Here is a 27478-nt window from a genome sequence, read left to right as displayed (position 1 = left end):
CCTGGAGCATCCTTTTCTGCGTTCTTCAACAGTCCCTTCCAACTCTAAGGATTCTATGATTTAGTAATTCTGTGATGTTTTTCGTCTTTTTAGGCCTTCTTGTGTTTTAAGCAAGATCTTGAACTATATGAGACAATCTCCATTGCTTCCAGAACACACAGATAGTTTGCACAAGCTGTGGAGATAGCCTCAAATCTTCAGGCAACTCTTGGTATGGGTAGATTTTGCTGTGGCTCCAGAGAAGGAACCTGTGCTGTTGAACTTGAGCGACTGCCTCAGGAAGGCTGAGTTCCAGTTGGCAGCCGAGCGAGCCATCTGCCTACTCCTGTGCAGGTTTCTGAATCTGCCTCTAATCTTAATTATCAACTTCAGCAAGAGCTCCCTAATTTGCTCACAGCCCTATATCATCTGGGGCATGTTTCAGTACTGTAGCTGGCACTGTCTCCTTATTGCAGTGAGAGCCACCAAAATGAAATATGAGGTTTGTTCTTTTGAATGGGAAAGGTATTTCAGCCCACATCTAAAAAAGAGCCCCCAGAAATGGTTGGGGTTTCCACACTGTACTTTCAGGATCTGGGCTCTGGGAGTCAGCTTCACACATCCAAACTAAACTCTTTAGTTCTTGTGAGAACGACTCAGCAACAGGAGGCCCAGTTTACCCAGAAGGAATAACTGGAGGGAGATGTGCTTAAAACCATACTGCTCTGACAGACTTTGACAGCTAGGAAGAGCCCTAGGCCTTTATTACAGGTGGATTCACAGCCTGAAAACTCACAGACCTGATTTATCTCACTTTGAGAGCAATAGGTTCACTCTCTTCTGTCAAAGCTTAATCCAATGAAGATCATGGTGTCTCACTGAACCAGAGATCTGGCTGAAGCACAGTACGTGCATTTGGCTGTGAAATGTCAGTGGGCAAAATAAGCAAATAACACTGGATATTTAGGTCTCCATACTCTTAAACAGTGTCCTGCACTAAGCTAAGCAGTCTGATCCCATGAATCCTGTGTCTCTTTTCTAGCTGTTGCTGCAAAAAAGACAGACCCAAGTTAGTTTTCCAGCTTGATCTCCTTTAGTCTCAGGAACAGCAGGAGCTCAGATGTTATAGGCTACCGCCTAATACTCCTCAGCTATTGCAGGGAGCTCCTGTGTTGTCAGTTTGAAGCACCTACACAAACTATTTGTTTGACATCACAGAGAAGGGATGGCAGTTCCTTCATGAAGAAGAGAGAAGGATATCTTAAAACAAATGAGCTGCCAGTAGATCTGAAAGTCATTTCCACACAGGAAGCTTTCACCCCCTAGATCAGTGTTGGGTCCACCCCTCACACAGCTGTTCTGCAGCAGCAGGGAGAAAATCTCCAGGATTAGGGCAGGTATCAGACTTCTTTAATCGAAAGCATTGTATAGAGAAGTAATAACATTCTTCACCTACACATCAAAACTGATAAAAAAAAATTACTCCTTTCTTTAAAAAAAAAAATGTTACAGTCCCTCCTTACCAGAATTCATTGAACTGTCTGGTTTCTTTCGATTTCATCTATAAATTTATGAACAATTTTCTTCAATTCAGAACTCATGAAAAAATAGTCACAAGTGATGGTCTTACTAATACAATATTCAGAGTTGTTTCTTCTTTGGGTTTTAAACCTTGCATTCCCTCCAAGGACATCTATTTTGTCATGGTTTCTAAGTCCTTAGTAACCAATTTTCAGCAAATACATAGTCTGAGCTGAAATATCAAGTCTTGGTCCAGGAACCAGTTGTTTGCTGGTATTATGCCATGGGTGCAGATTTACTTGCAGCATGGGCAAGAAGGACAGAGGAAGATAAGGCAAGCTTACTATTCATAAATTTCAGTCTAGCATGGCATTTTAGATTACAACTCTATGATGGTAATCACTTCATATGAATCTGTTCCAGAATACCAATTTCTTGCCTCTTGAAATATTTATTAATGGGTTTTAAGTCCTAGGACACCAAGGTGGCCAAGATAAAGGAAAACAGTATTGAAAGAGGAAGTGGGGTCAAGAACAGAGGGCAAAAAAGAAAGCTTAATGTTATCTAAGGGCGTTACAGTAATGATGGTAAAGTAGCATGAAAAAAGGTCAAACATGACTTCACTGGCTCCTATTCTGCCACAGCCACGCATTTATTTAGCAGTGATTGTATGTTACAAAAATACTTGCAGATTCTGTTTTTTGATGTAAATATAGGCGTATATCAAGAGACAGAAAAGGGAAGCTATTTATAAAAAACTTTCTTCTATTCAATTAGTGCATTAACTGAATTGTTTAAGCTGTGCGACATCCTTGATTCACAACAGCTCTTTTTTTGTTAGGCGACTGCTAACAATTGTGCTCTGATTCTGCACAGTACATGGATGTGTCCAACACTGCTACTGCCTCTCACTGCCATCTAGAATAAGAAAACTAGGTATAATTTTATAATGAAGCACTTTCATTGTGGTGAACTGAATATTTACTTGGTAATTTTTGGTAGTAACAAGATGAACAGAAAATATATCCTCTTTAAAAACAATCAAACCCCTCATTTAAGTCAGTGTTAAGTAAAATAATTTGTGATACCAAATCCCTGATGGTACAGCAGCTAGCTGAACCCGGCAGTGTAGGTAGAGTGCAAGCTGGTGAACATCTTTTCAAGTCATTTTCTTGACTGACATACTCCACTCCTCTAAATAACAAAAAAGGTAACAGAAGTGCACTCTTCCTTGATTTAGCATGCAAGTATAACCTGGGTATGTAGGCTGTGCTGAGGCACTGAAATGATACACAGCAGATCGTAGAATTTCATAGGGTTTAATCCAGTAAAGTATTTATATATGTAAATCTATGCTCCTGAACAGTCCACTGAACTAAATTTGTTACACACAAATCGTGTGGTGGTTTGAAGGATCAAGACTGTAAATACATTTCTAGCACATGCTACAGTTTACCTCATAAGTTGCTACACGTATTTGTACTTTAAAATGTCAATTTTTGTTGAGCTATTTTTATTTTAAAAGTTTATAAGTAATCTTAGAGATGTGTACTACACTTACATGCAATGGTTGTAGTAAATTTTGTATTTTCATAAATGTCGGTGTAATTTGTTTTTCTCCCATTTCAGTTTATTAGGCTGCTTGCTGAGACTTGTACCCCATTTTGTCACATGGCTTATTACCACAACACATTTTTTTTATTGTTGACAAAAAAAAAGACAGGATTTAGAAAAAGTTTAAGTAATCATTAGAGCGCTACTTTGAAAACGTTGGTGGGGGGACTGAAATTTTGCAATGGAAACTGTTGGAAGGATGTAATTATCTCACTTGGGATTTGGGCCAACCTTGCAAACATCCAATTTCCACAGAAGTGATTGAGGTTCTTTCCATTTAGTTTAATGAGAGTTGGATGGGGCCATAAGGCATTACAGTCCTTTTGGGAAAATCCCAGGGGATCTCTCATCTCCACAAAAGCTCAGATCGCTGGTTTTATGCTTCCTCCAAAGCACAGCAGTTCACTAGTGTGTCTCACCACTGTTCCTCAGCATCACTGACTTGGGGCAAGCAGCCCACCATGGTGCTGCTTTCTATGCCTGAGAGGAGCCCAGGATGCTGGCAGATGATGTTGTTTAGCTTTCTTCTGGGCCTAGGTCATCCATGAACTTCACAGAGATTCTCAGCTGTTCGCTGAGTATTGGAGTGTCTGTGGCAATAAGCAAACAGTGGATGTGATGCTTCACTAAGTTTTCCCTCCCTTCAGGGTTGGTGCTGAGAAGCATCTGAAAGTCAGCATCAGATTATCACAGGGTTCAAAAGTCCTTGCAGTGGTTGAACCCCAGCCGTTCATGCCTTGCAAAATGAAGTAAAAGGTTGCCAGCAATCATTCTCTGTTTCTGCTGACTGCAGAAAGTTATTTATTTTATAAATATTATTATATTTATATTTACTTATATTTAGTAAATATAAGTTATTTTCTGCAGACTGCAGAGACAATCTTTTCTCCCTGTATCAGGAAATTGCAAACTATGAAATGCTAGGAACATACATTGGATCACAGTCATGCATGGTAAGATTGATCACTTAATAGATTAGCAAGTGTGGTAATACCACTCTGTTTCAAAATTAGCTTTGTTTAAGTTCGCTTTTTTAAGAGGTAAAGACCATCTGTAAATACACTTCCCTCATCACAGGACTGAAACAAGTGAAATACTGTTGTTAGCCTTACTATTCAGTTCCCAAGCTCAATTAGCCTACTCCAAATAGTAGGATGTGTAGTTACAGCACTTTGTTACTCATACAGTCATATCAGAGTGATGGTTGGGAGCCATTGTCAGGTTGAAGCTTTTAATACTTCATGTAGTAGAGCAATGCTGCTATTGTCTGCTTTTGTATTAATGGGATAAGAAAAATAAGGAGGTTTTGCACCATTGTACTGCCATCTGAGGAGTGGAGAATGATGATCTCAAAAATATTTGTATTCCTGTCCTGATGCTAGGTGAAATGAAAAACTACTAATTCCTTCTTCAAGGAAGTGCAACATGTGCTTCCACCAGCCACATGACCCTTAATGACATTATATGTCTTCACAATCTCCATATCAATAGATTTGATGTTATCAGAATTGCTATTGCAGAGTATGTTGGCAAGATGTATGGCTTACGAGCACAAGAGGTCACATCTGTGATCTGGGAGTAAATAATAACAAATTTGTGCCTAAACAGCTGCAATTCTTCTCACTGGCTTTCGTCTTTTGCTTCTTTTCCTTACTTTCTGCCAGTTCCCTCATCACACAACACCTTCTCCTCTCATTTAGGCTTCTGACCTCTCCAGAGAGAAACAGTTCTGCAGTGATAAGACTTTCACAGAGAATGCAGCTGGCTCTGCATCTACTTGAGAATGGAAATAAGTTAGGGTCTTTGAAACTTTTTTTCACATATGGCTTGGAGAGACGTAGGGCTCTTTGCCAGTGCAAGTCCCTGCTCCCTTCTGCAGGCTGTCTGTCTGCCATAGGATACTTCTGAAGAAAAGGAATAAGTATAAACCAATCTCTGTCTACTTTTCCCTCTACTTTGCATAAAGCATGCTGTGAGAGAGTAAAGAATCATTCAGCTTTCCATTAAAGCAGATGACTGAATATGGACGTTTTATTTTTTAGTAACGTCAGGCCTAATGTACTGTAAAATACACAGTTTTTCTTATTGCAATGGCAGAAGCAATGAGGGTTGGCGTAGCTGGTGTTGTTTGGTTTTTTTTGCAGAAGAGTAACAGTGCTTCTGACAGTGGTTGTTCCTTACCTCATTAATATATTTTGGACATATTCTTCCACTGACCCATAAGCTGGAAATCTCAGACCCTACCCAAGTGTTTTCCAGCTGCTACTAACTATGCTACTAGTTGGACAAAAAGCATCTTTGGAAGCAGAGTCAGAAAAGCATGTTGTGTATGACCCTGCAATGTCAATAGCAGTCAGCAAAGACTGATAAGAACCAAAATTAAGAGACAAACCAGGATAAATTTCAGCACTACCATATGTAGTGAGATTCCAAAGGAAAACTGGTTTCAGTGTTGGCTTCCATAAAGTTTTTTTCCTGGTGTGATGCGACTTACCTTGAAGGCATATGAGGTCAGATACTACTATCCACTTGGAAGGGATACACCTGTCAGAAACCAATTTCAAAGCAGGTTAAAAGAGCTGTCAATTAACTTATAGCCTACATATTGGTTATAATTATAATATATTGACTATGTAGAGAGATGTGAAACAGGATTTAGTTATATCAGTATTTTTAACTTCTCAGTGGTTGGATTTGTGGAAATCAATGTCAAAGTACCTGATAGCTGAGCCATCAGCAGTGGGGTAAATGGCATTTAGCTCTGCTCCAGGGAAGGACTTACTTTTTTATCAAGTGTCACCTCTACCACGATGTGCCTGAATAAATATAACTGTGCGCTTTGGCTTTCGTAGAGTCTCCTGGGAAAGCACTGTGAATATAAGTTATTTATGATTTAGGATGGGATGAATGCTAGTTGCAGCACAAAAATATTACCTTACAAGCTCACTGCATCTGCAGGTGATAGAGACAAAAACTTTACCCTTTTTAAAGGACCATTTCACCATAAGAATATAATTGAATCGCCCACTTCTGCTTCTGCCAACTGCACTTCTCAGATACTACATTGTCCTTGCACATAGCCATGACTCTGAACCTGCTCAGTTCAAGGACAGGCTCCTTACCACCAAGCAGATCCAGGAGTTTGTGACAAGTCTGATAGGAACACTTAAACTGACATTCAGAATGAGCTGCTTCTCTCTTAGTTCCTGGAAACCTCGTTTGAGTTTTTATCAAATCAGTCCTAATTTTGCAGTACTGCAAAGTGATGTGCTGGCATCAGCAATCAGAAAGTGAGGGAAATACTTGCAGATTTGTTTCTGAGAGAGTTCGGTGAAATTAATACTAATTCTGCTACTTTCTTCATCCTAGAAAACAGAGCAAGATATTAGAAACTTTGCATTAGATAGACTGTATTGTTTTTAAAACTAATTTATGCCTTGCTGTATCTTGTATCTTTTCAGCTTTTTATGACATGTAAATTACTATTTTTACATTTAAGGTGGCTGTGTTGATTCAAAGAAAGTTTACAAGTGACTGAGCTTATAGTAGTAATAAAAGTAATTTGTGTTATATATTGAGCAAGCATGGGAGAATAATGAAAATGCACAAACAATAAATAAATAATGACTAATTAGTAAACAAAATAATATATTTTGAAGAATAAAACAAGTAAATGCAAAGTCCTTGATGAACTGTACTGCATATGTAGCCATTTGTTTCTGTCACACTCTTAAAAGCTACAAATTGCATTGAAATAAAAATGTATTAAATGGTATAAAAATAACAATATATTTTAGGATCTCCTTCTCATTTTTTATACGATACCTAGATTAAGTCTAACATTAAGAAAATCTAGATCAGAATAAAATTTCCCTCATGTTAAGTGCTTTTCTTTTCAAACTTTTCTTTATGTTACGTATTTAAGGAAAGGAAAACACAAGTTTATTGAAGTCCCTGTTACCCTCAGGCTTTTTATTGTAACGCACAATGCTGTTAGCCATCAGTGCACATGTTCACATGTGGAAATATTCATTCTGGTGCAGGGGCCTCTGTGACAGCCCATGCATAAACCCCCATTAAAGTAGATTTTGAATTACAGAAGATGCCTTTTGCTTGGTTCTACAACGGAATAAATTTCACAGCAGCATATAGAAAAATACCGTGAAGTGACTGATTAGCAATTTCAGGCTGACATTTGATTTGAAAATTAGTTGTGACTTACCAGAGTAACCCTTTTCTATGAATAACTCACACATCTTTCCTAGGTTAAAGGAATGCCGTCAAAATATCCAATACTTTTTTTCTATATTATTTGTAACTTCACCTTAAGGCCAAATCCTACAAACATCGTTCAGCATAGTTTTGCTGAAATTAATGGAATTATTTACAATCAAAAGGACTCAAATAGGTCTCTACTTCTCCAGAAACATCAGATGGCAAGGAAAATTACTTTAATGGGACAGTTTTCAGAATTTTTCATCTCTTTTATTTCTCTGACAATACAACCCTCTATGTACATTTTTCAAATAAGAGTCCCAGTTTTCAGTATGAGATTCCTCTATTTTCTCTATTGCTCTTTTTCTTGCAAGCTGTGTTTTCACTCTTGGATCTAGTGGGACTGGGAAAAGGAAAGAGGAATGCTGACAGTGTTGTCACCCATTTTTTTATGCAATTAGGATAGGCATTAAGACACTGTCATGAGATGAGGAAGAACATGGCTTGTGTCTTGCTAACCTTAAGCAAGATTAAACCCTTGCATCTCATCCTTAAAGAGCTCTAGGTTAGACTGCATGGAGAATGCGTTACTCATGCTTCTTATTGAGGGTGATACAGAGCTCCTCCATGGGAGATACAGGGAATCAGGAGGATTGTTCTGTGGGAAGGTTTTTGAACATAAAGTTTTGTAATGGATTTTATGGTTGAAAGATGAAATATTGGAATTTATTCTTGTATATTGCTCTCAGAACTCATACAGTGTGTGCTGGGTAGAGGGTTGCACACATTATTTTACTGTCTCATGGCCATTTTAATTTTCAGTGCTGCAGTTGCTTATGACAGAATTTCAGTTATGAGCGCTACATTTTCACACTGAATTCAGAGTCCATGCAGTGTTCATTTGCCAGGGAAAATAAGTGATTCTGTTGCAAGAATATTTTTAAATAGATCTCTTGACAAGGCAAGGTTTTGATCATGCTTGGTTTTGCTGTGTACAACTCATATCAGTAATGTAACCCATCTGCAAAAGTGTCTTTTTGTAGTTGAGTTCTGCCTTAGTCAGTAAGGCTGAAGGATGACTTACAGCTTCTTTTTTCAAGCTGTATCATTTTGTCTAATGAAAGTCCATTACCTCCCCCTGTCAATGTGGCCTCTGTTGCTGTAGTAATGCATCTGTGGATACATTATCACTGCTTCTGCGTCTGTGAATGAACAATTCCAAAGAGGCTACATAGAATTTATTTGTTGATTACTTACCTGCTATTAAAGTGGTTCCAAATAAAGTGGAATGGCAGACACTGCCTTTTGGAAGCTCTTTCCAACTATAAAAGGAATTCTGTGCGTTATCTGCAGTGCTCAAGCTGCTTTACAGATGCACCATTTTTAATTAGATTAGTTTTAATTAGACTACAGATGCAAAGTTGCATCTGTGTATCACTATTAGTCTGTTTTGAGACACTTTCAGCCAATAACAAAGCACCATCTTATTTGCATTCATTTAAGTGGGTTAACCATTTGCTAGCTGAAGTAATACACTGTGGAAGAGCATATATAACTTTTGTTACTGTTATGTGGAACCAGACACAGAAAGCAAAGTAGCCAAAGAGAAAATCATGCAAGGAAATAAAGAAGGAAATTGCACTGAAAAATTAATTCACTTTTAAATCTTTCTGTGAATTCCATTTGTACTTATTTAAATTCCTTTAGAGTACTTATTTTCCAAGACAGTCTTGTGAGCTTTGGACTTTATTGATTACTCTTTTACCCTTAATGTTTGTTTTCTTTATGATCTTTTCATTTTTATTTCTTCATGCTTCACAGAGCCCATTTTCTTTTGCTGCCTTTCCCTTTCTATTCTGAGCTCAACTCAGTTCTAAGGAGACGGAGGATTAATTGTTCATTACTGGTGATGCTACAGGTTTGAAAGAATTTTCAATTAGCTATTGCAAACTTTTTATTATCAGGAAAGAGTGCAGATGCTTCCTTAGCTAATGAAAGAAGGCTAGCAAGAGAAACTGGGAAGTTGGGGCAGAATCCTTGTCAGATAGAAGTCACTAGAACTGCAGCCATTGATTTGAGCAGAATTATTTTTTTACCCTGACTTCCAATCCCAGCAGAGATTATTTTCCTATGCTTAGCGTCAGCATTCTTTTTTAATTTCTATTTCTCTGTTTTGGACAAGCTTCAGATTAATCACTGCAGACTTAGTTGTATTTAAATAGGGGCAGAAGCAAGAATTCTGCCATGTACTTTTAAGATTTTATAATTGTTCTGCCTCTTTGATCAGTAGTAATGAAATTAATCCAGTGAGAAAAATGGCTTTTAATTAAACGATTCTAATAAGGAGAATGGACTTTTGAGCAAGGACGGGATGCACAGGTGGTTGAATGCCAATAATAAAATGTGTCCATGTAAAACAGCTGCTAAGGTTGACCGTGAATACTGGAACAAAGTATTACTAAAGTGGTAATATGCCAGTCTCAGGGGAGAAGCATGCTCTGAGCAAGTGGCTATGTTGACGATTCTCAGGTTTTAGTAACATTCTTTGTAAACCCTAAAGCAAGTCACAGGCCATCTTCTCCTGGCTTTCTTTCTTTAAAAGGAAAATAACACTTATCCCTGATTATACCAGTTAGCAGCTCCTTGTTCTGAAAGCACTTCATTGATAAAAAAAACCATGAGCATGGAGTTAGTCCAGAGGACTAAAGATCCAGGTTTCATAGAAAACTTGCATCAGACCCTGATGACCATTTGCTGAAGTCACAGAGGGATGTCAAATAATTGATTTTCAGAGTTAGAGTAAGGTTCTGCTTCCAGATTTCTTTTCAGTGAATAGGAGAAGCCGGTAACATTTCAGCACTGAGTTTTCGGACTGCCCTTAAAGGGGTGCTTAACTTAGTGGAGAAAGTCGGGCTTGGACATACCTGTAGGATCAGTCTGTGCTGAGCGCACCTAGTATCAGTAGGGCACTACAGAAGGAGACAGAGGAAGGTGATGCTCTTTCTGTCAATGGAGCTTGTACAATTAACTCCCACAAGGGATGTAAGTGCCTAGAATGTGTCTGGTTTTCATCTGAGCACTGTAAGGCAAAACTGACACCTAGTGCAGATAATCAAAGGTGGACTCTGGTACTGAGAGAAGATTTATTTCTTTCTGTCATATCCAGGAAAAAAAAATATTGACATATTTTGGAACAGCTTGCGGCCTGTATTCTGTATTACATGGTTGGACTTCAAACTCAGCACCAGTGGGAGTCAAGGGGTCTCAGAACAATGGAAAGCCTTGCAGGCTGGCTGTCCAGCAGCAAGCCAGATGCAGGGATTAAGATAGAAGGTTTCCATCCAAAACCCTGAACACATATCTCAGAGCAGCAGACAGGTTCATCTGTCCTCCTAACACTTGGAAATGAAAATTCCCTTTTGGAGGACAGATGTCTGTAGCTCTTTTTTGGGGGGAGGCAGTTGGTAAGGGTAGAGGTAGGAATTGAAGAAGGCCAAGTCTTCTGATACAATTCTGTTAGCACAGCTCTCCACTTCTTGTATATTAATCTGAATGTCAGAGCATTCCTCCTGGAAACTGAGAGACTCAGTTTACATTCCTTCATCAAGCTGGAAGCTATAATGATTGACAGCACTTTCAGCTTATGTTGAACTCACGGTATTATGTAGGAAATAACTCAGATTATAGGCCACAGTGAGAGGGGTGAACTGCTTTCTTGTTCCCTTCTCAGCATTGCTAAATTTTAAAATAAGGAAGACTCGCCAAATAGAATACAGAAACTGGTGAAAAGGGTCATCTTTTTATGGTTCCTGCTCTGTGCCAAAGCTTGCAGTATCATATCTCACCTCTATTTTATGTCCAGTTTAAAAAGAAAAAAAGAAAGCAGATAAAAGTACTCAAGCAGATATTTTAGGGAGAGTTGCTATCTTGAAATACAAACTGATAGTAGTTGCATTTGCTGGTAGTCCACGATATTAACAAGACAAAGTAAACATGGGGCAAACTGCCTGCTTTCATCTACATTGGACAGAAATATTGTGTGCTGTATCCCAAGATGGTATGTGTGCTTAGAAAACAGTCCTTCCTTGAGATCCACATCATCCCCAAAATTGTCAGCTTTAGTTTGCAGCTGTAACATACAGTCATAGCCAAGCTGAATACAGGGGCTGACTACAGCTTGCATGAATTAATTATTCGGGCTAATTAGCAGAAGACCGAAGCACAACATGTGAGAAAACAAGTTCCAGGTTTGCTAAATTAATAAGTTCTAACATTTCTAGATTGCATAGTTAGAAGCACAGCAAGAGTGATGAGTGTACCTCACAGAAGTAAAGATGAAGGATGCAGGAAACAATTTGCAGACAGGATGAAGGAAATCTGGACTAAGATATCAAAATGTAGTCTGCAGCTTTTTCCTTCACTGATCTGAAGGACTAAATACATAAACCAGATGTATGATTTTGATGCAGATTTCAACATGCTAACATGGAATTCCAAACATGTACAAACAAAAAACATGTTCTTGTTACCTTTGGCAAACTGACCATTTTTCCGAAGTGCAGCTTCCCTGGCTCTGGTAAAAAAGAGAGACATGGGTAGCTTTTAATGCTTCCTAAGAACAGTTTTGAATTGTCTCAGTCTAAAAAAGAAGAGCAAAATGAATGTATAGAATTGGCCTTACATCAATGGAACAAGCTTTCGACTTCTGTGTTTGTAAGAAACGAAGAAAAAAACACTCTGAGTTGCCATTCTGAAAAGGACAGTCTTCCTTCTTAGGGAGCATAGCTCCAGATTTGATTAGAGCTATTAATGAGGTCAAATGATGCTTTTAGGCTGGTAGCTAATGTAAACCAAATCTATTTATCACTTTGGCAGTGGTTCCTGCAACAAAGTTAATGACCATTACCGCATTTCTAGTCAGCCAATCAGGAATGGTGCTTTTTGTGCAAAAAGGCAGAAGTTAGTAATCAATCATCATCATCTTCATCATAATAGTGCTGCTAAATGAGCTTCTGAAAAAGAACAACATGGCTATTAACCTTAACTGTATCTTGAAAATAGATTTCTCCCTACGAAGGCCATTCCCAATATATGGGCTGCAGCCTTGATAGCTTCTTGAAGAATAAAGGAGACTGAAATACTTGGCAAGGACACAAACCATATTTAGATTCCTTTCTTTAGTCTTTTGAAATAAAACCGGACATACAGAAAGGTCAGTTTTTGTTTTAAATAGCAGATGAAAACAACATTTTGCCTAATAGACTAAGGTTGTATACAGTCAGTGAATAATGCAATTAATCAGTATTTTTTTTTTTTTGTATTAGCAGTATAATGACATGAATTCCATCAAACTTTATCTTTCTAATGTCTTACGGTAGATGCACTTATCCCACCCAGATCAACAGAGTCAGCCAAGGTATGGAATAGCACATGTGTTGGACTGTCTCCAAACTCAGCTTGAATGTGAGCCTCCTCCTGAGGTGCCTCAAAAACTCATGTGCAAGAAATGCCTTCTGGGAAAGAGTGAAGGTCACAGCCTAGATTGTGTGGAGTTATTGATGTACTCTATTTTTGCTTGGGGCATTCATATTACAAGCTGCCCTCTGCCAACTGTTTTCATGGTTGCCTGAGAGCCTGGGGAACAATTTCTGTTTTGATTTCAAGCTTGATCTGGAAGACTAGAAAGGGCCACGGTCGAAAGCTGGGTTGTCTGGTGCTAACTGCTTTTGCTTCAAGAATCCAGATGACTTGAGCACTTACTTTGAAGGATTCTAGGTTTTTTATGTCTTTTGCTCAGGGCTTAGTCTTGGCTGTAACCTCATCCACTGGCACACCGTGAAGGTGCCAAGCTGGCTGTCTGGGTGTCCCCCAGAAAGTGGGCATTCATGTCAGAAGTGAGCAGGATCTTAAGAGGACCTTCTGAGGTTAAAAAAAAAAAAAAGGTTTATTAGAAAGGCCTGTGCACAACAGTGTGCTGGGTGTTGTGCTTGGGTGGACTGGATCTGTCAGTTCACCAGCCTGGTCCATTTTGTCGTAGGCTGATGTATGAGTCAGGGTCTGGCCCTGTGAGCAATTGGTTGGACTGAGTTGCCCACATACTTGCCAAAGACTTGGGAACTTATACTGCAAAGCCTCTCAGGCCAGTCTGCTTTTTTGTTTCATCTGTGTGCAGTATCTAATCTGGTAAGGCATTTCTTCTGAGTCAGTGCCTTTGGGCACTACCCACACACAAATGAGAGTCTATTAATAATGATAATATTTAATTAAATAATCTTGTTCAAAGTTATATCAGTATGTTTTAAGTAACAGATCAAGGAATGCAGGCATTCACTTGATTTCATTAGGCACACACTATCACCCAGAAAAAGAAATATACTTTTACAGATACATTCCTATCACAAAAAAAAAATACATGGTTTTTCATACTCCATATTATTGCTGCCTACATAGTTCAACTGATCCTACATTCCTGGAAAAAAAAAAGTATTTAAAAAAATCTGTCTGGAAGGAGATTGTTTTTTGTTTGCTTCTTGATTGTTTTTATAATTGATTTTTCACAACTACCGGTATGAAATTAATTTTTTAAATCATTCTGGACATTGAAGATATAAAAGAGCTCCCAAACTTATTAGAAATTAGCTTTTCTCACTGCTTGTCATGCTTAAGTATGCAAATGCATTCCTGTTGAAATGGTTAACAAGGAGAAAAAGAGAAACAACAGCAAAGACTCATTTATGTATCTGAAAATATTAATCAGTTTTAGAAAAGGACTGTTTCCATGATTTTTAACTGCAGAATGCATGTTTCTTGAATAATTTAATGGCAGATATAATGCATTGATATAAATACATATATACATTTTGGTATATGTACACACACATATATAATGGTACTACCCTCTGTGCTGTAGGTGAGTCTTTAGCCTGTCTTGATCTTGTATATCAGAGAGTAAAAAATAGGTTCATCCCAGGCCAGTTAAAGGAGTTGATAAAAGCAAATATATAAACCAGCTTAGCGTCTGTTCAAAGTCAATAATACAGCTCTGCTGGACTGTGTAGTGCATAGAGGCAAAAGATCATATCCCAAGGGAAATCTTGTCATACTTTTTATAAATAGAAAGAGTTTGATTATTCACAAGTTAGAAATACTTTGCATTTTAACATTTGGTCTTTATTCACATAGAGAAGTAGTAAAGTTCACTAAGAAGTTCTGCAGAAATTTCATTAAGAAGACAAATGAAAATCTGATCTGGCAATGAATCCATGGAACAGAAGGATTCTTTTAGTAGGTAAATTTATCACTCTGGTATAAATGAGAAATGAGTAAATTCTGCTTACCATTTACCATCCCGAACGTGAGTGCTTTGAGTGTATGGATTCTGGACACAATATTGCTGTCTGGATAATAAAATGGCAGAAGTCAGGAAAAAAATGTCGTTAAAGCTTTAAATAAGATATGAAAAAACTGTTATCAAAGTAGAACATAATGACGAATAGAACTTTAGTCTCTTAATTTATACTACAGCTCTGAAGTTATAAGGGCCTGGGTACCCTGCAAGCCTAGAGCATAGAACAGGACAGTGGTCACCCTGTTCCACACCTACAGTTTTGTATGAAACAGCACAGCAGAAAACCTGGAAATGCACCTCTGGCTTGGGAAGAAGCAAAGTGGAAGAGGTGTCCTAGTGGTACAGTTTGGGCTAGAGAACAGTCCTCCAGAAAGGTACCTGTGGGTTCTGGTTGGCAGCAGGTTGAATGAGTCAGCAGTGTGCCCTGGCAGCAAAAAGGGCCAACTGTACCCTGGGGGTACTTCAGGCCCAGTACTGCCAGCAGGGAAAAGGGAAAGCTTGTTGTGCTCTGATCTGCGCAGTGCAGCCTCACCTCCAGTACTGGGTGCAGCTTGGGTGCCACTGTATCAGAAGGACATAGAACTATTGGAGGGTGTCCAGAGGAGGGCTATGAAGATGGAGAAGGGGCTGGAGTGCAAGACATGTGAGGAGCGGATGAGGTTCCTTGGTGTGCTCAGCCCAGAGCAGAGGAGCTGAGGGGAGTCCTCATGGCGGCTGCAGGGAGCAGAGGGCAGCGCTGAGCTCTGCTCTGTGACAGCCACAGGGCCCGAGGGAATGGCATGGAGCTGTGTCAGGGGAGGGGCAGCTGGGGGTCAGGGACAGGGACCTCTGTGATTCTATGAAACCTGCATGAAGTAGCATCCCATGTTGTGTTTATATATGTTAACAGAACATTCACATAAAGAGAGAGCGTTTCTATAATTTAATCTTCTTAGAAAACATAAATCAGTCCCTTTTTTTTTAAAGAATTTTATATCTGCATAATATTTTATAACAAAATGTGCCAAATTAGCTTTTTCTTTGTTAGCAATAGATTTTTTTATCTAATTTTAAAAGTTCCAACATTGAACGTGTACAATGAATGACTAATTCTGGTAAGGAATGCAATTCGTCTTTTCAAGAAAAAAATTCAAACTGCTCCTCATACTTGGAAGGAAAGACTTGAAAATGTAACAGAAATGTATTCCCAAGTGCTTAGAAACTGAGAAGTAAAATAAAACAAAAAACGTTCATTGCATACAATGAATGAAATCAGCTAAGAAAATCAAATACACATAGGCATAATTGCTTGTTTGCTTGTTTTCTATCCCATCAATTTCATTACTTTTGACTCTCTTGATTTCTGAGTCCTAAGATTGGTATGATAGGAGTATTTTGTCCATTTTCAAATTCCAGTTTGAAGTCAGTGGCAGTTTCATGACTTTTTGTTGTACTTTCCTATAAACTATCAATCAGAGTGAAATGTGTAGTATGTGTCATGGGAAAAGTGAAATGCTCCTTAATCACAAATTGCCATTGTCCACATGATGGAAAACAGTCATCTCAAGCTTCTGCAGATTTGTTTGTCAGTGTTGAATATTAGCTTCATGAGTTGTTTTGTGCCTTCTCAGGGAAGTATTTGGACTCAGCTGCTGTTGATACATACACTGTTTTTGGAAAGCCTTCAGCAAACCTGTCTGGCTTCCAGATCCGGTTTGAGGCTCCAGCTTGCTTCATCTTCGCCAGCTGCTCACTGTGTCCGGTGCTTTCTCTGGCAATTATCTAGAGCCTGAATTCATTTATTTTATTTTAAAAGCTGTATGGTGGTAGATATAATGAACTGATAGGAAGCATCAGTCTAAAAATATTATCCACTTGATTAGAAAGCATTTTCCAACATTTTTTTTCCTTTCTCTACTCCATTTTCTGTAGTAAGTGATGCAGTGGTTTTGCTGGACAGGGAAAGGTGTTACATTTGTTGAACTGGGCAGCATTGCAGCCTTTCACAGTGTTTTGCAGCAGAGAGATGGGCTGCTGGTTTCTTCTCTGGGCTGCTGCATACCAGTGGGCCGACATGCTGGAAGCAGTGGGGATATGCCTCTCTGTAGAAGTCAATGGGTGAAATGTAATGGAGGTGCCCAAGGAAGGGGGAGGCAGAGCATGTGGGAGGACTCAAAGCTGTGGGAGGATGAGAGGAAAGCTGGTAGCATTGCATTGTGTCTCTCAGAGATGATGGCTGAGCTGAAAAGAAGCCTGAGTGAGAGCCCAGACCAACAGCGGTACAACCAGCAGAGGGGAAATTCGTTTTAACTCTCTTTTGCTTGTACTCTATTTAATTTTGAGTACAAGAGAGGATGAGCTGGTTAACAGAGGATCTACTTTTGGTTTAGCATTTATTCATATGAAACCTGATACTTGAGCCTGAAAACCCTGCTGATCTCTCTGAAGTGCTTCTGTCAAGGAGACATCTCAGCAGCTTCACTTCCTCGCTGTCCAGTCTCACCTGGAGACTTCCTGGCCTTGCCTTTTCAGCCACGTATCTCAGGAGATGAGGAGAAGGGAGCTGCTGAGACTGAGCAGTGAGGACCTGAGGGAGAAAAGGAACAAAATGCATAGGCAAGAGGGGGAGAGAGAGAGAATGGGAAGAGAGGGAGAGAGATTGGAATAGTCCTGCTCTGCACAACTGGGTGGATGTGTTTCTTCACAACCTGTAGCTCCTACGTTCCCTAAAAGGTGAATTAATACTAACAATAATAAATGTAATAGACTCAGAAATTCTCATAGTAGATGTGGTTCACTTTCAGGTAAATATTTTGGTCATTTAAAGCATTTTGACTTCCCTGAAGCATGCATCAGATTCTCGAGTGGACCAACCTCTTCAGCTAAATTTGTAGCTATATATAGGATTCCTGCTAAATTCAGTATCAGTTTATTTGTAACGACATGAATGTTCAACCTTATGAAGTTGGCATAATTTCACATGAGTATATCTAACAAACTAGATACAGACAGGAGTACATTCAGTGAGTGAAGCCCATGTAATCAGCACGGTTCCACAGACTGTATTCACGTGGGGAGCTTTCACTGTCAAAACATGCATCTCTTAGCTCAGTTAAATCCTCAGTAACTTCCATAAAATATTCATGGCAAGAGTATTATGCAACAGCACATTGCTCAAGTAAAAAAGGGACAATGAAGCATAAGAGCATTTTTTTTAACAGGAACCTTAGTAAAGGCTCCTTTTAGTAATAGGTCAAAGCCATTAACTCAAACACATAAAAAATCTGAGATAAATGTAAGAATGTGAAAATAGTGTTTTGCAAACAGGCTGTTAAAGCAAGGTTTCATATATAAGAGTAATATAAGAGGATATATAGCTGTGTAAGCCTGAAGGTTAGCATTTAATCACCAGTACTTTTAAGTACATATTTGCAATTTTTCTCTGCCTCCTTTACAAGTAATTCTACCATATATCAGTTTTTCCTTTTCTTTACATTGATTACTATTGTATCCTTTCTGCTTTTAATGGTGGTATCCATTGGGTCCTTGCTCTTAGTACATCTTTTTTTTTAAATAATTTCTAATGAAAGTCAAATGGGTTCCCAGAATCTGTCCCTGTGGGAGTTGATAAGAGAAAGAATATGGCTATGTATTATTTTTGCTTCTGAACGGAAGCTTTAAATGCAAAAAAGCTACAATAAAACTGCAGTTTAATAAATGAAAGCTGCCATTACTCTCATGCTTAGATGACCAGAGATTGAGCTTAATGTGTAGTGCTTCATATACAGCTATGTGATAGTTGCACCTTCCTGTTAAGTACCATGCCCCCTCTGAAACATAGGTTATTAACATTTATCAATTGCAACATACCATGAGCCTCCTTTGTACTGTAATATGAAATCTGCCATCATCTGATAGTCCTTTGCTGTCACAATTTAAATGGGGCTGTTAATTGCTTAATTGGGAGTTGTCATTAGATAGCTTTCTTGGTATGGAAGTCTTTGCTTTTTAATTCAGCCTTCTCTCTTCAGTTCTTTCTTGACCTTCCTTCTCTTCAGATTCTTTTTTAAGCTAATGAGGTTTCCTCTGACATTACACGCAGAAAGGGAGAAAAATTATTAGGATGAAGGATTTTATTCTCTTTTACAGACTACAGCACTTTGATGCTGTTACACATTTTGTGACTTCCCTCTTACTGTCTTTCCTCGGGAGCCGAATGTCCTCTGAGGCATTTGATAATTTTAGATTGTCTGACAGGAATGTCAGTTCTAGACCCAAGACATGTATCTCTCCAAGCATTTTGTGTAAGGCTAAGTAAGGATATGTTTATATAAAGGGCACAATTTGTAGCTCTTCCATGAGAGCTAAATCATGCCCTCCCAGATCTTGCACACTGTAAGTGGGGATGGTCTGGAGATCTGCCTCATCACACTATTACATCCAAACTGAAATGGTAATGTCAGTGCACCACAGCTGCCATATTTGTGAAATGGATACAGACGCATCGAGTGGCCCACAGTATGCACACAACCCTGTCTGACCTTAATGGTAGGAAACAGCACAGAAAGAGAGAGAGAGTTCACAATTTCTTTAGCTGCTTCCATTTCTAACTGATGTTCAGCATGAGTGAAGGATGCAGTCTTTGTACCAAAAATGTCTCCATTATCAACACAATCCTGGAGACATTATTCTTCCCAGTGCTCTACTATTGCTCAGGGAAAAGCCACACATTTCATTTTTCCTGCAGATTCCTCTTACTCCACTCCAGCATTTCTGAGTGTACACTGTTTGGGTTGGATCAATAAGACTAATTAAAAATTTTGCTTACTAACTATGCTACCTCAGCAGATCTCCTCCTATAGATTTGTCTGTAAGAGCCTTGGAGGTTCACCAAATCATGCAGTGATTCATGACAGTGTCTTTAAGACCACAGGGGCAGAACAAAGAAAATAGCACTGAAATACCAGAAAGCTTATGCACATATTAATTATACTTAAAGCCATAGCTTTTCCTTGACAGCTTACTTAAGTATTGCTTGTTTCAAAGCACCCCCTTGTGCTGGCACTAGGAAAGACAAATTGTACAAGAAGCTTCTGGCTCACTGATATATCTCTATCACTTGGTCAGGATCTGTGTTTTTTGTGTCACCCATGTCTGCTGCAGAGGCCTTTAGCTTAATGGCTCATGTCCAAAGACGGACAGAGGTTTCAGAGTACACTACTAAACCTGATCAAACTGATTTCATATAGATGGAGGTAGCCTTCAAACTGTAGATTCTTACTGTGGATCACTAGGAAAATGAAATTATGTGAACATCTTATGTGTGGGAAAGTTTAACTAGATTTAAGCATGATGAATAGCTGAAGGGAGCCACTTAGCAATAACAGGTTGATACACTGTCCATAAGGTTTTTGTATATGTCATTCACAGCTGGTATGCCAGAATATTAAAGACTGTAGTTTTGTCACTTCCAAAGTTTGAGTGACTTTGGTCATTTTATTCTGGGCTGTCCAAAACTACCTTTTAGAATTATCTTTTTCTCTGGAATTCAGGCTTCTCTGGTCTATAAAAATTCTTTCTGGAATTCAGGCTTCTCTGGTCTATAAAAATTTTGGAAAATCTTGCCTGCATTATGTAAAGACAATAACATTTAGTTAGATAATGTTTTTGAAAGGCATCGTTTCAAAGCTAGTGATAATGATATGTTGCACTTCTCTTACATCTAACATGGATATCCACTGCCAGCAGTATTTGATTGGGCAATCTCTGTTGGTGGCAGTGTTCTACTGGGACTTCTCCTTGGCAGGGACAGTGCACTTCTGTTGCAGAAAAAGAATCCATTCCTTTTTGTTTTTTCTCAAACTTGAACGTTAAAGATGTTTTGGAAAATATCCAGATTCTGGATTACCTCAATTTTTTATTCTTTACTGCTTATGCTTTCTGTAATAAAATTGAAGCACATTTTCTTTGAGCAGATAAATGAAGGACTCTGTATAATTCTTGGTGTCGCAAATATTAATTTGGTGCACATTTAATTGCATCATAAGAGCTATTGGGTGAAATTAAATTACAAATAGATGAAAGCAGACAATGTATTATTAAAAAAAATAAGTGAGGTATCTGCAAGTGTTTGAAATTCTCCCCAAGGCATCCTACATTGTTCATGCTTCAGAGAACCGTGGCAACAGTGCCAGAATACCACTTTGCACAACAGCTTCAGCACACAGGCACCTGACTTCACTACCTACACAAGCTTTTTCATCTGTAGCGTGCATATTTATATATCCTCCCCACATTCCCTGTCTCCTCAATTCCTTGGTTCTCCCAGCTTAGCTGCATGTGATGTGCTCTGCCTTTCTTTCCTCCCACAGTGCTATCCTGCCAGCAGAACCCAAACCATACTCTCGTTGCTCCCTGTGTTGCCTTACACTGTGCTTTGAGCATTCCTGGAAAGGCGGCAGAACAAATAGCTGATAAATTTAGGTGCATCATTCATTTCGTTATTGACATAACTCTTATGAATTAGCTTAAGTAAAAAGTATAGCATTCTATAAATACTATGTCAAAGCCTATGTGTTTAACGCGGTGTAAGTATACCTGTGAAGTTTAAATTTGAAAAGGACAAACTGTGAAAACCAGCACTTTACATTTATGAGTACTGGGTGAAAAGACAAAATTTTGTAGAAGTCAGGCATGCTATGAACTGTTACCATTGCACCAGATCTGAAGCAAAAATGAAAGCATTAATGCATCAAATACAGATTTTAAGTTGTGATAAGTGCAGATTTAATGCAACTCTTATTGCAGAATTCTTGCTGCTGACTCCATAAAATACTTCTCATAAACAGCTGTTAATCTGTTCACATCATCTTTTAACATTCATTTGTTTAGTAATCAGTTCTCATTTGTTCTACATATGGTATAGCTTCTCTTTTTTAGCAGCTGCATTTAATGAACATTTAGAGGCACAAAATGTATTACAAAAATTACTGTTTAACTCTTTTTCTACATTATTTTTGTATCTGTCACCAAGGACTTTTGAATGAAAGTTAGAAATCAAAGTCATTAAACATAGAGTAAAGAAAGTATAGGTGCTTTGTCCTCTTTCTGAACTGATAATTTCTAGTCGAATTTCCTGTGACCATGCTTTGCACTCTGCTTAGCTCCTTTAAGCAATTAATTTTCTCTATTTATACTGTCCATTCCCTTCTGTGATTCACTGACGTCAACATGTCAAATTTGATTCACTTGTCAGTTTTGTTCTGTATCGTATGAGAGACCTCTAGGTAACACACTCAGAGAGTAAGTTGCAGACCTGGTGGACTGAGTGCATTTAGAGATTTTAGAAAATGACACTAAAACACTTAAAGTTTTATCCAGCGTTCTGTGTTCAATGTTGGGATCTGTGGTCATTAAAATTGAGTTGTGTGAAGATAATTCCCTCCTGGACTGTTTGAGTGTCATCTTCTTAACTCCTTTTTTCCAATATTCTGGTGTTTTAACAAGACCATTTTATCACAGTAAGTGTTTTGCATTGCTTATTCATACTTGTGTACAGATTCCTGGACAGAATGAATAAATTGAATAAATGCTTTTCTTGATAAGAAAATATGGATGAAAATATAGCTATCTATGTACTGCAACTCTGCTAGGGTATGACTAATAGCACACATGCCCTTGGATTGGCCAGTAATATGTTCTTGGTCAGTGTTTACTGGTGACCTTGACCTGTGCTGTGTTGTGAGGAGCCTATACAGCAGCAGGCAGAGAATTTCATCAAAATTTGCTGTTGGATCTGATGCTGTTTTGAAAATTCAGGGAAATTACTGGCCAGTTCTACCCAGTTCAGCCACAATGCCAGGTGGGTTGTGGAGATGATTAAAGAAAGCAAACAACTGCCTAAGTATGCTGAACGTTTTCCAGATCTGCACGGTGTAAATATTTTGGACGTACTGTTTTCAGGTGGTTGATTTATTCAGAATAGCTGCAAGTTAATTTGATATGTGTCACCAGGCATGTAAATAGATAGATATTGGCACTGTGTGTGCAAACGCTCAGTTGGGAGAAATATACAAAAGATGACGGAGTGTTTTAGAAAGAATTTCAGGCATTTCTGCAAGGCATTTTCTTTGCAAAAGATTCAGCTGTAAGAGAAATGTGCTTGTTTCTAAATTTAACGCTACTAACAGCTTGCCACCTTCTCTTTTTTGTTTCTTTTTCTCTTCCAGTGCCACCTTGGGCCTTAATAGCCATAGCCATAGTTGCAGTCCTATTAATCCTTACCTGCTGCTTTTGTCTCTGTAAGAAATGTTTGTTCAAAAAGAAGAACAAGAAGAAGGGGAAGGAGAAGGGAGGGAAGAATGCTATTAACATGAAAGATGTTAAAGATTTAGGGAAAACCATGAAAGACCAGGTAAAGTACCTCTCCTTTTCTTCAACTCTTGAGTTATGTTTGCAGAATTCTGCTTGTGTCTAACAAAAAATGTTGTGCTTGTCGCCTTGATAGTGGCTCTGTGAAGAGAGGACTGATTGTCAGCATCTTCTCAATAGTACCTTAAAAGGGTGAATATGTTTATGGCATCACTGATAAAGCAGCCAAACAGTTTCTCTCCTTTGCTAATAAAATGAACAGATTTGTAATGACACATCTGGAAGGATAAAGTTTATTGAGAATATCTTGGCTGTCACAGAAATATAGCAAATGTGTGCAATTTTCAACAGTCTTTTTCAGGACTTTGACCAAGAGTAAGTATAGCATTTATATCTTTCTAGCAGTAGTTCTGAGCACAGGTGATAAACAAACATAGATCGGTATTCTGAATCTCTTTTTACACAAAGCATAAGGTCAACTGAGAAACAAACAACAGTATAGAAGAGAAAATGAGAAACATGGAAACAAAGGAAAACAGAAAGAAATTGCATAGAGCATTCAGCACAGTGATACTGAGAATTCATTTTGTGCAAGAGGTAGAGCTAAAAGATGTCAAAATATACTTGCAGCTGCAAGTCAACAGAGGAACTTTGAGGAATAGATTAGCATAATGCCCTTTGAGTAGTATCATTTTCATGTGAGCAGGCAAATTTGTCCTTTAGATCTACTTCATTAAAGAGGAGCAAAAGGTTGTAGGATCTAGTCCTCAGTGCAGCAGACTTCGTTAATATGTTCCTGAAAAATTATTTTTTTAATCAGGATTGATTATTGTCCTTCTTCCTTATGATTCCGGTGTTAAGAATTCATAGGGAAAACTACTGAGGGTAAAAAGAAGAATAGGGAAATAAATGTGAAGAATTCACATATTCTTACTGCATTGCCAGATTTCCTAAGCAAAGACAAAGGGCTGTATTTTTTCAGACAAAGAGTACTAAGGAGACAAAGGGAATTGCTATGTGAAACTGAAACCTCTTCGGTAGGAGACAATAACTGTAAAGATATTGCATGTGTCTGTGCACCCAGGACCTTTTGTAAGGTCGAACCAGAGTAATCAAGAAGTACTTATCCAGCCAATGAGAAAAGATAAAATGAGGTAAGGAATGAGTAGTGCCTCCCATTATCTGGAACCTAGCGTGTGAAGAAAGATGGGCTTGCAGACTGGTTATCAGTAATAAAAGCTAAATCTAGGAGCCTGAGGAGTAGTGCCATCAGATCCAGAACATGGTCCGAGTAGCTAAGAGTTGTACGGAGCCGACAGGCACAAGTGGTGGGATGTCACTGATGGAACAGCCACTGATGGGGCTCATCAGCCAGACTTCAAGAGGTTAGCATAATTCTCCAGGCATGTAAGTCGTGATAGGGGAAGAATAGCAAAAGCGGGTAGGGAGAGCTTGTAATTTTGATGTCTGACTGCAGCTATTGCCATTTTCCAAAAGGATAGTTTTTGTTGTTGTTACTCAGTGGATAGTAGTCATTACTGAAATGTCAATGCATTAGACTGTGGTTAATTTTTCTAGGCTATACACTATACCAGTAGAGTAAACTAGATGGTGCCCTGGTGCACAGCTTCAACCTTGGTTCCACCAAGAGGGATGATACTTTTCATATACCACACTAGTGTATTGAAGCGCAAAGCTTTGAGTATATACAGAAGGCAATTTCACATCTGCAAACAACCTCACCAGCACAAAGTCACTAATGTAGATGTAACTGTTTCAGGGTTAGGAAGATAAGCAAGGTTGAACTCAGAATACAACAGAGCAGAAATTTGGGTTTTTCCTTTGAAAAAGATACGGTATTTTAATGATTTTGTTTTCTCCATATGATGAATGTGAAACAAACCCTTTTTCTTTAAGCACTCAGGTTTAGGATTCGTGAATTCCCTGTACTTATTTAGAGATTTTATTATTAAGCGATTGTGATTTATTTCCCCATAAGCCCTACTTGGAAAGTCACATAATCAATTGTTGGTTTCCTCAGGGCTACTTTTAGCTGACTTCTTCCATTGAAGCAAGGATAATTTGGAAGAACTCTGATTATGTTGTGGAAAAATCCCTTCCAAAGTTGTTTGCTGTATTCTACCAATAATACTAATGATAATAAAGCTAATATTTCATTTCAGGATAAACAATCTGCAGTTTGTTTAATGATATTAATGTGGAGTTTGTTCTGTATCATTTAAGACTACTGTTGTATTGACAATATATTATTAAGTGTTTTTAATTGTATTTGTTAGGACCTGGATAAATGACCATGGATTCTTAGAAAATAAATCTATAAAATGCATGATTTTATTATGTAATTAGTATTAAATTTAATATCTTTATTATTTCCCTGGGAAATTTTGATAAAAAGCTGATTCATGGCTCCTTATTTACCAAAAAGTACCTCAAATTTGAAATGTTGTACAGTTAGCTATTTCAAGATGATTCCATTCAAAGTATTCTGTATAGATATTTAAACATACTTTTTCCCAAATATTTTGTGATTTGACTGACATGGTTTGGTTTGCACAGGTAAACCTGTCATGGATAGATTCTCAGCTGATGGAAATGTTGGACACTTATTAAGTGACTGCATCACCAGCACTCCATCCAGTTTTCTTAAGTGTCTGGGCTTTCTAAAACAGGCTGATTTGAGTTACCTCCTATGATTTCGTACCACTCAGTAGTGTATGCATTTTAGGTCCTTTGATTTCAATAGTTTCTAACTACTTAATTCCTAATTTTTGAAAACTCAGCTGTCTTTTGTTTAACTTTTTTGTTAGCATGGGTGATTTTTTTTTATTCTTACAGTTTAATCTGGAATTATTTGTGCAGGCTTTATATAACTAGCTGAGCTCAATGCAATGTTAAATGTAAAATACTTCACTAAAGAGGAATTAATCACTTTAGAGGTTCTGTCATAAAACAGAAAAGGGTAAAAAATAGAAAAGTAATTGTAAATGAAGATTTTAATCTGTTACCTTTATAAAGGGCAATGTACAGTACCAAAAATCTTAAATGTCATCAAAAAACAAAAAGCTTAGTTCAGTCATTGTTAAGCCTGAATGTACAAGTGCTAATTACCTGCTGCCTTCAGCTGAGAGTACATAATAGCAGTTGATAGGCACTTGGCATCTTGCAAGATCCTAGTTCCCTAGGCACACAAAACTTGAAAGGGAGCAGCATTTGGCAGTGTCAGCCTCTGGAAGTATAATTTCCAGCTTAGCCTGGTTTAGTTTGTCAAAGAGAACTTCTAGCTTACAAGTGCCCATGCTGACCTGCACGTCCATGCCAAACCCTTATAGAACTGTATAATTTGACATAGGTAAAGATCTTTTTGACACAGAGACTCAGTTGGATCAGTAGTCGTGGACAATAGCTAGATATTATAGAAAGTGAAATAATTTTTTTTCCTGTTAGACTTATACTTCAAAATGACCACATTCCTGAACACAACTTTTAGTCTGATTTTTAAATGAGAAGCTGTTTGTGAAATAATATAGATTATGAGCAAATTTGATTGCAGTGAAGTGAGAGAGAGTTTACAATAAGGCAAGGCTTTCAGTCTTAAACACATTTCTATGGCACTCCGTGGTTACTTTTTCAAGCAGGGTATGCAACTCTGCCAAGAGTGCAACCTGGTGTAGGGAGCCTGCTTTGGCAGGGGGTTTGGACTTGATGATCTCCAGAGCTCCATTTCAAACCCTACAATTCAGTGATTCAGTGAAGAGCTAGAGGGAGGAGAAGATTCTATCTGGGGAGGCAAATTATTATAAGAATGTACTACTGTAAAAAGGTCATTTCTCCATGGTTTTTTCTGATGTTTGTATGTGGATGTTTTAATTTTTATTTCTTCCTTCTATGTCCTCCTTGTCTGTGTTGTGTCTCATGACTGTTCTGGATTGTCACTTGCGGTAGGTTTACTTTGCTGTTCGGATGCACCTAGTCTAAAGCTCTGATACATATAGTCTTTTGACAGCTCTGGCTCCTCAGCTGAGATTTATATGTAGTAGCTTTGGTACACACATCAAGAGGCTGAACCAAACTGATTGGGTATTTTCTTGGTGGGGGCAGGCTAGAGTAGGCGAAAAGATTTATTATTTTTTCTGTAGTTCAAATATTACGTCAAACTGTACTAGAAAGCTCAAGTTTGAAATCGATTGGTACCTAAAAATAACTTGCTAGTGTTATTTCCTTCTAGTATAAATGTCACCATATCAACACTAGACTAAAGCAATAAGTATTTTTACTGTCTTTTTCTTAGATTCAGTAAAATTATTGGTACCTCATGAAACTTGCTGTGGGCTGTCACTTCATCTCAGTGCAGTGCACATGCTTTAAGTTCATAGTAGAAACTATGTATACTGCACATAGTAGCGTGCAGAAAATTAGTAAAAAAAACAATGT

General features: G+C 38.2%; 1 protein-coding gene across 2 annotated transcripts in view; it reads left to right on the top strand.

Annotated features, from left to right (window-relative positions):
• Positions 1-27478, top strand: part of SYT1 (synaptotagmin 1) — a 340150-nt gene that overhangs the window by 223635 nt on the left and 89037 nt on the right. For both annotated transcript variants that reach the window (XM_065743252.1, XM_065743251.1), the window contains exon 5: positions 22885-23069. In XM_065743252.1, the coding sequence (XP_065599324.1) occupies positions 22885-23069 (185 nt within the window). The remainder of the gene's footprint in view (positions 1-22884; positions 23070-27478) is intronic.

The sequence above is a fragment of the Cyrtonyx montezumae genome, unplaced genomic scaffold (assembly GCF_038088225.1).
Source record: "Cyrtonyx montezumae isolate F1298 unplaced genomic scaffold, pur_monq_1.0 scaffold_3, whole genome shotgun sequence".
NCBI classification, from domain to species: Eukaryota; Metazoa; Chordata; class Aves; order Galliformes; family Odontophoridae; genus Cyrtonyx; species Cyrtonyx montezumae.
This window is presented reverse-complemented; position numbering and strand designations above follow the sequence as displayed.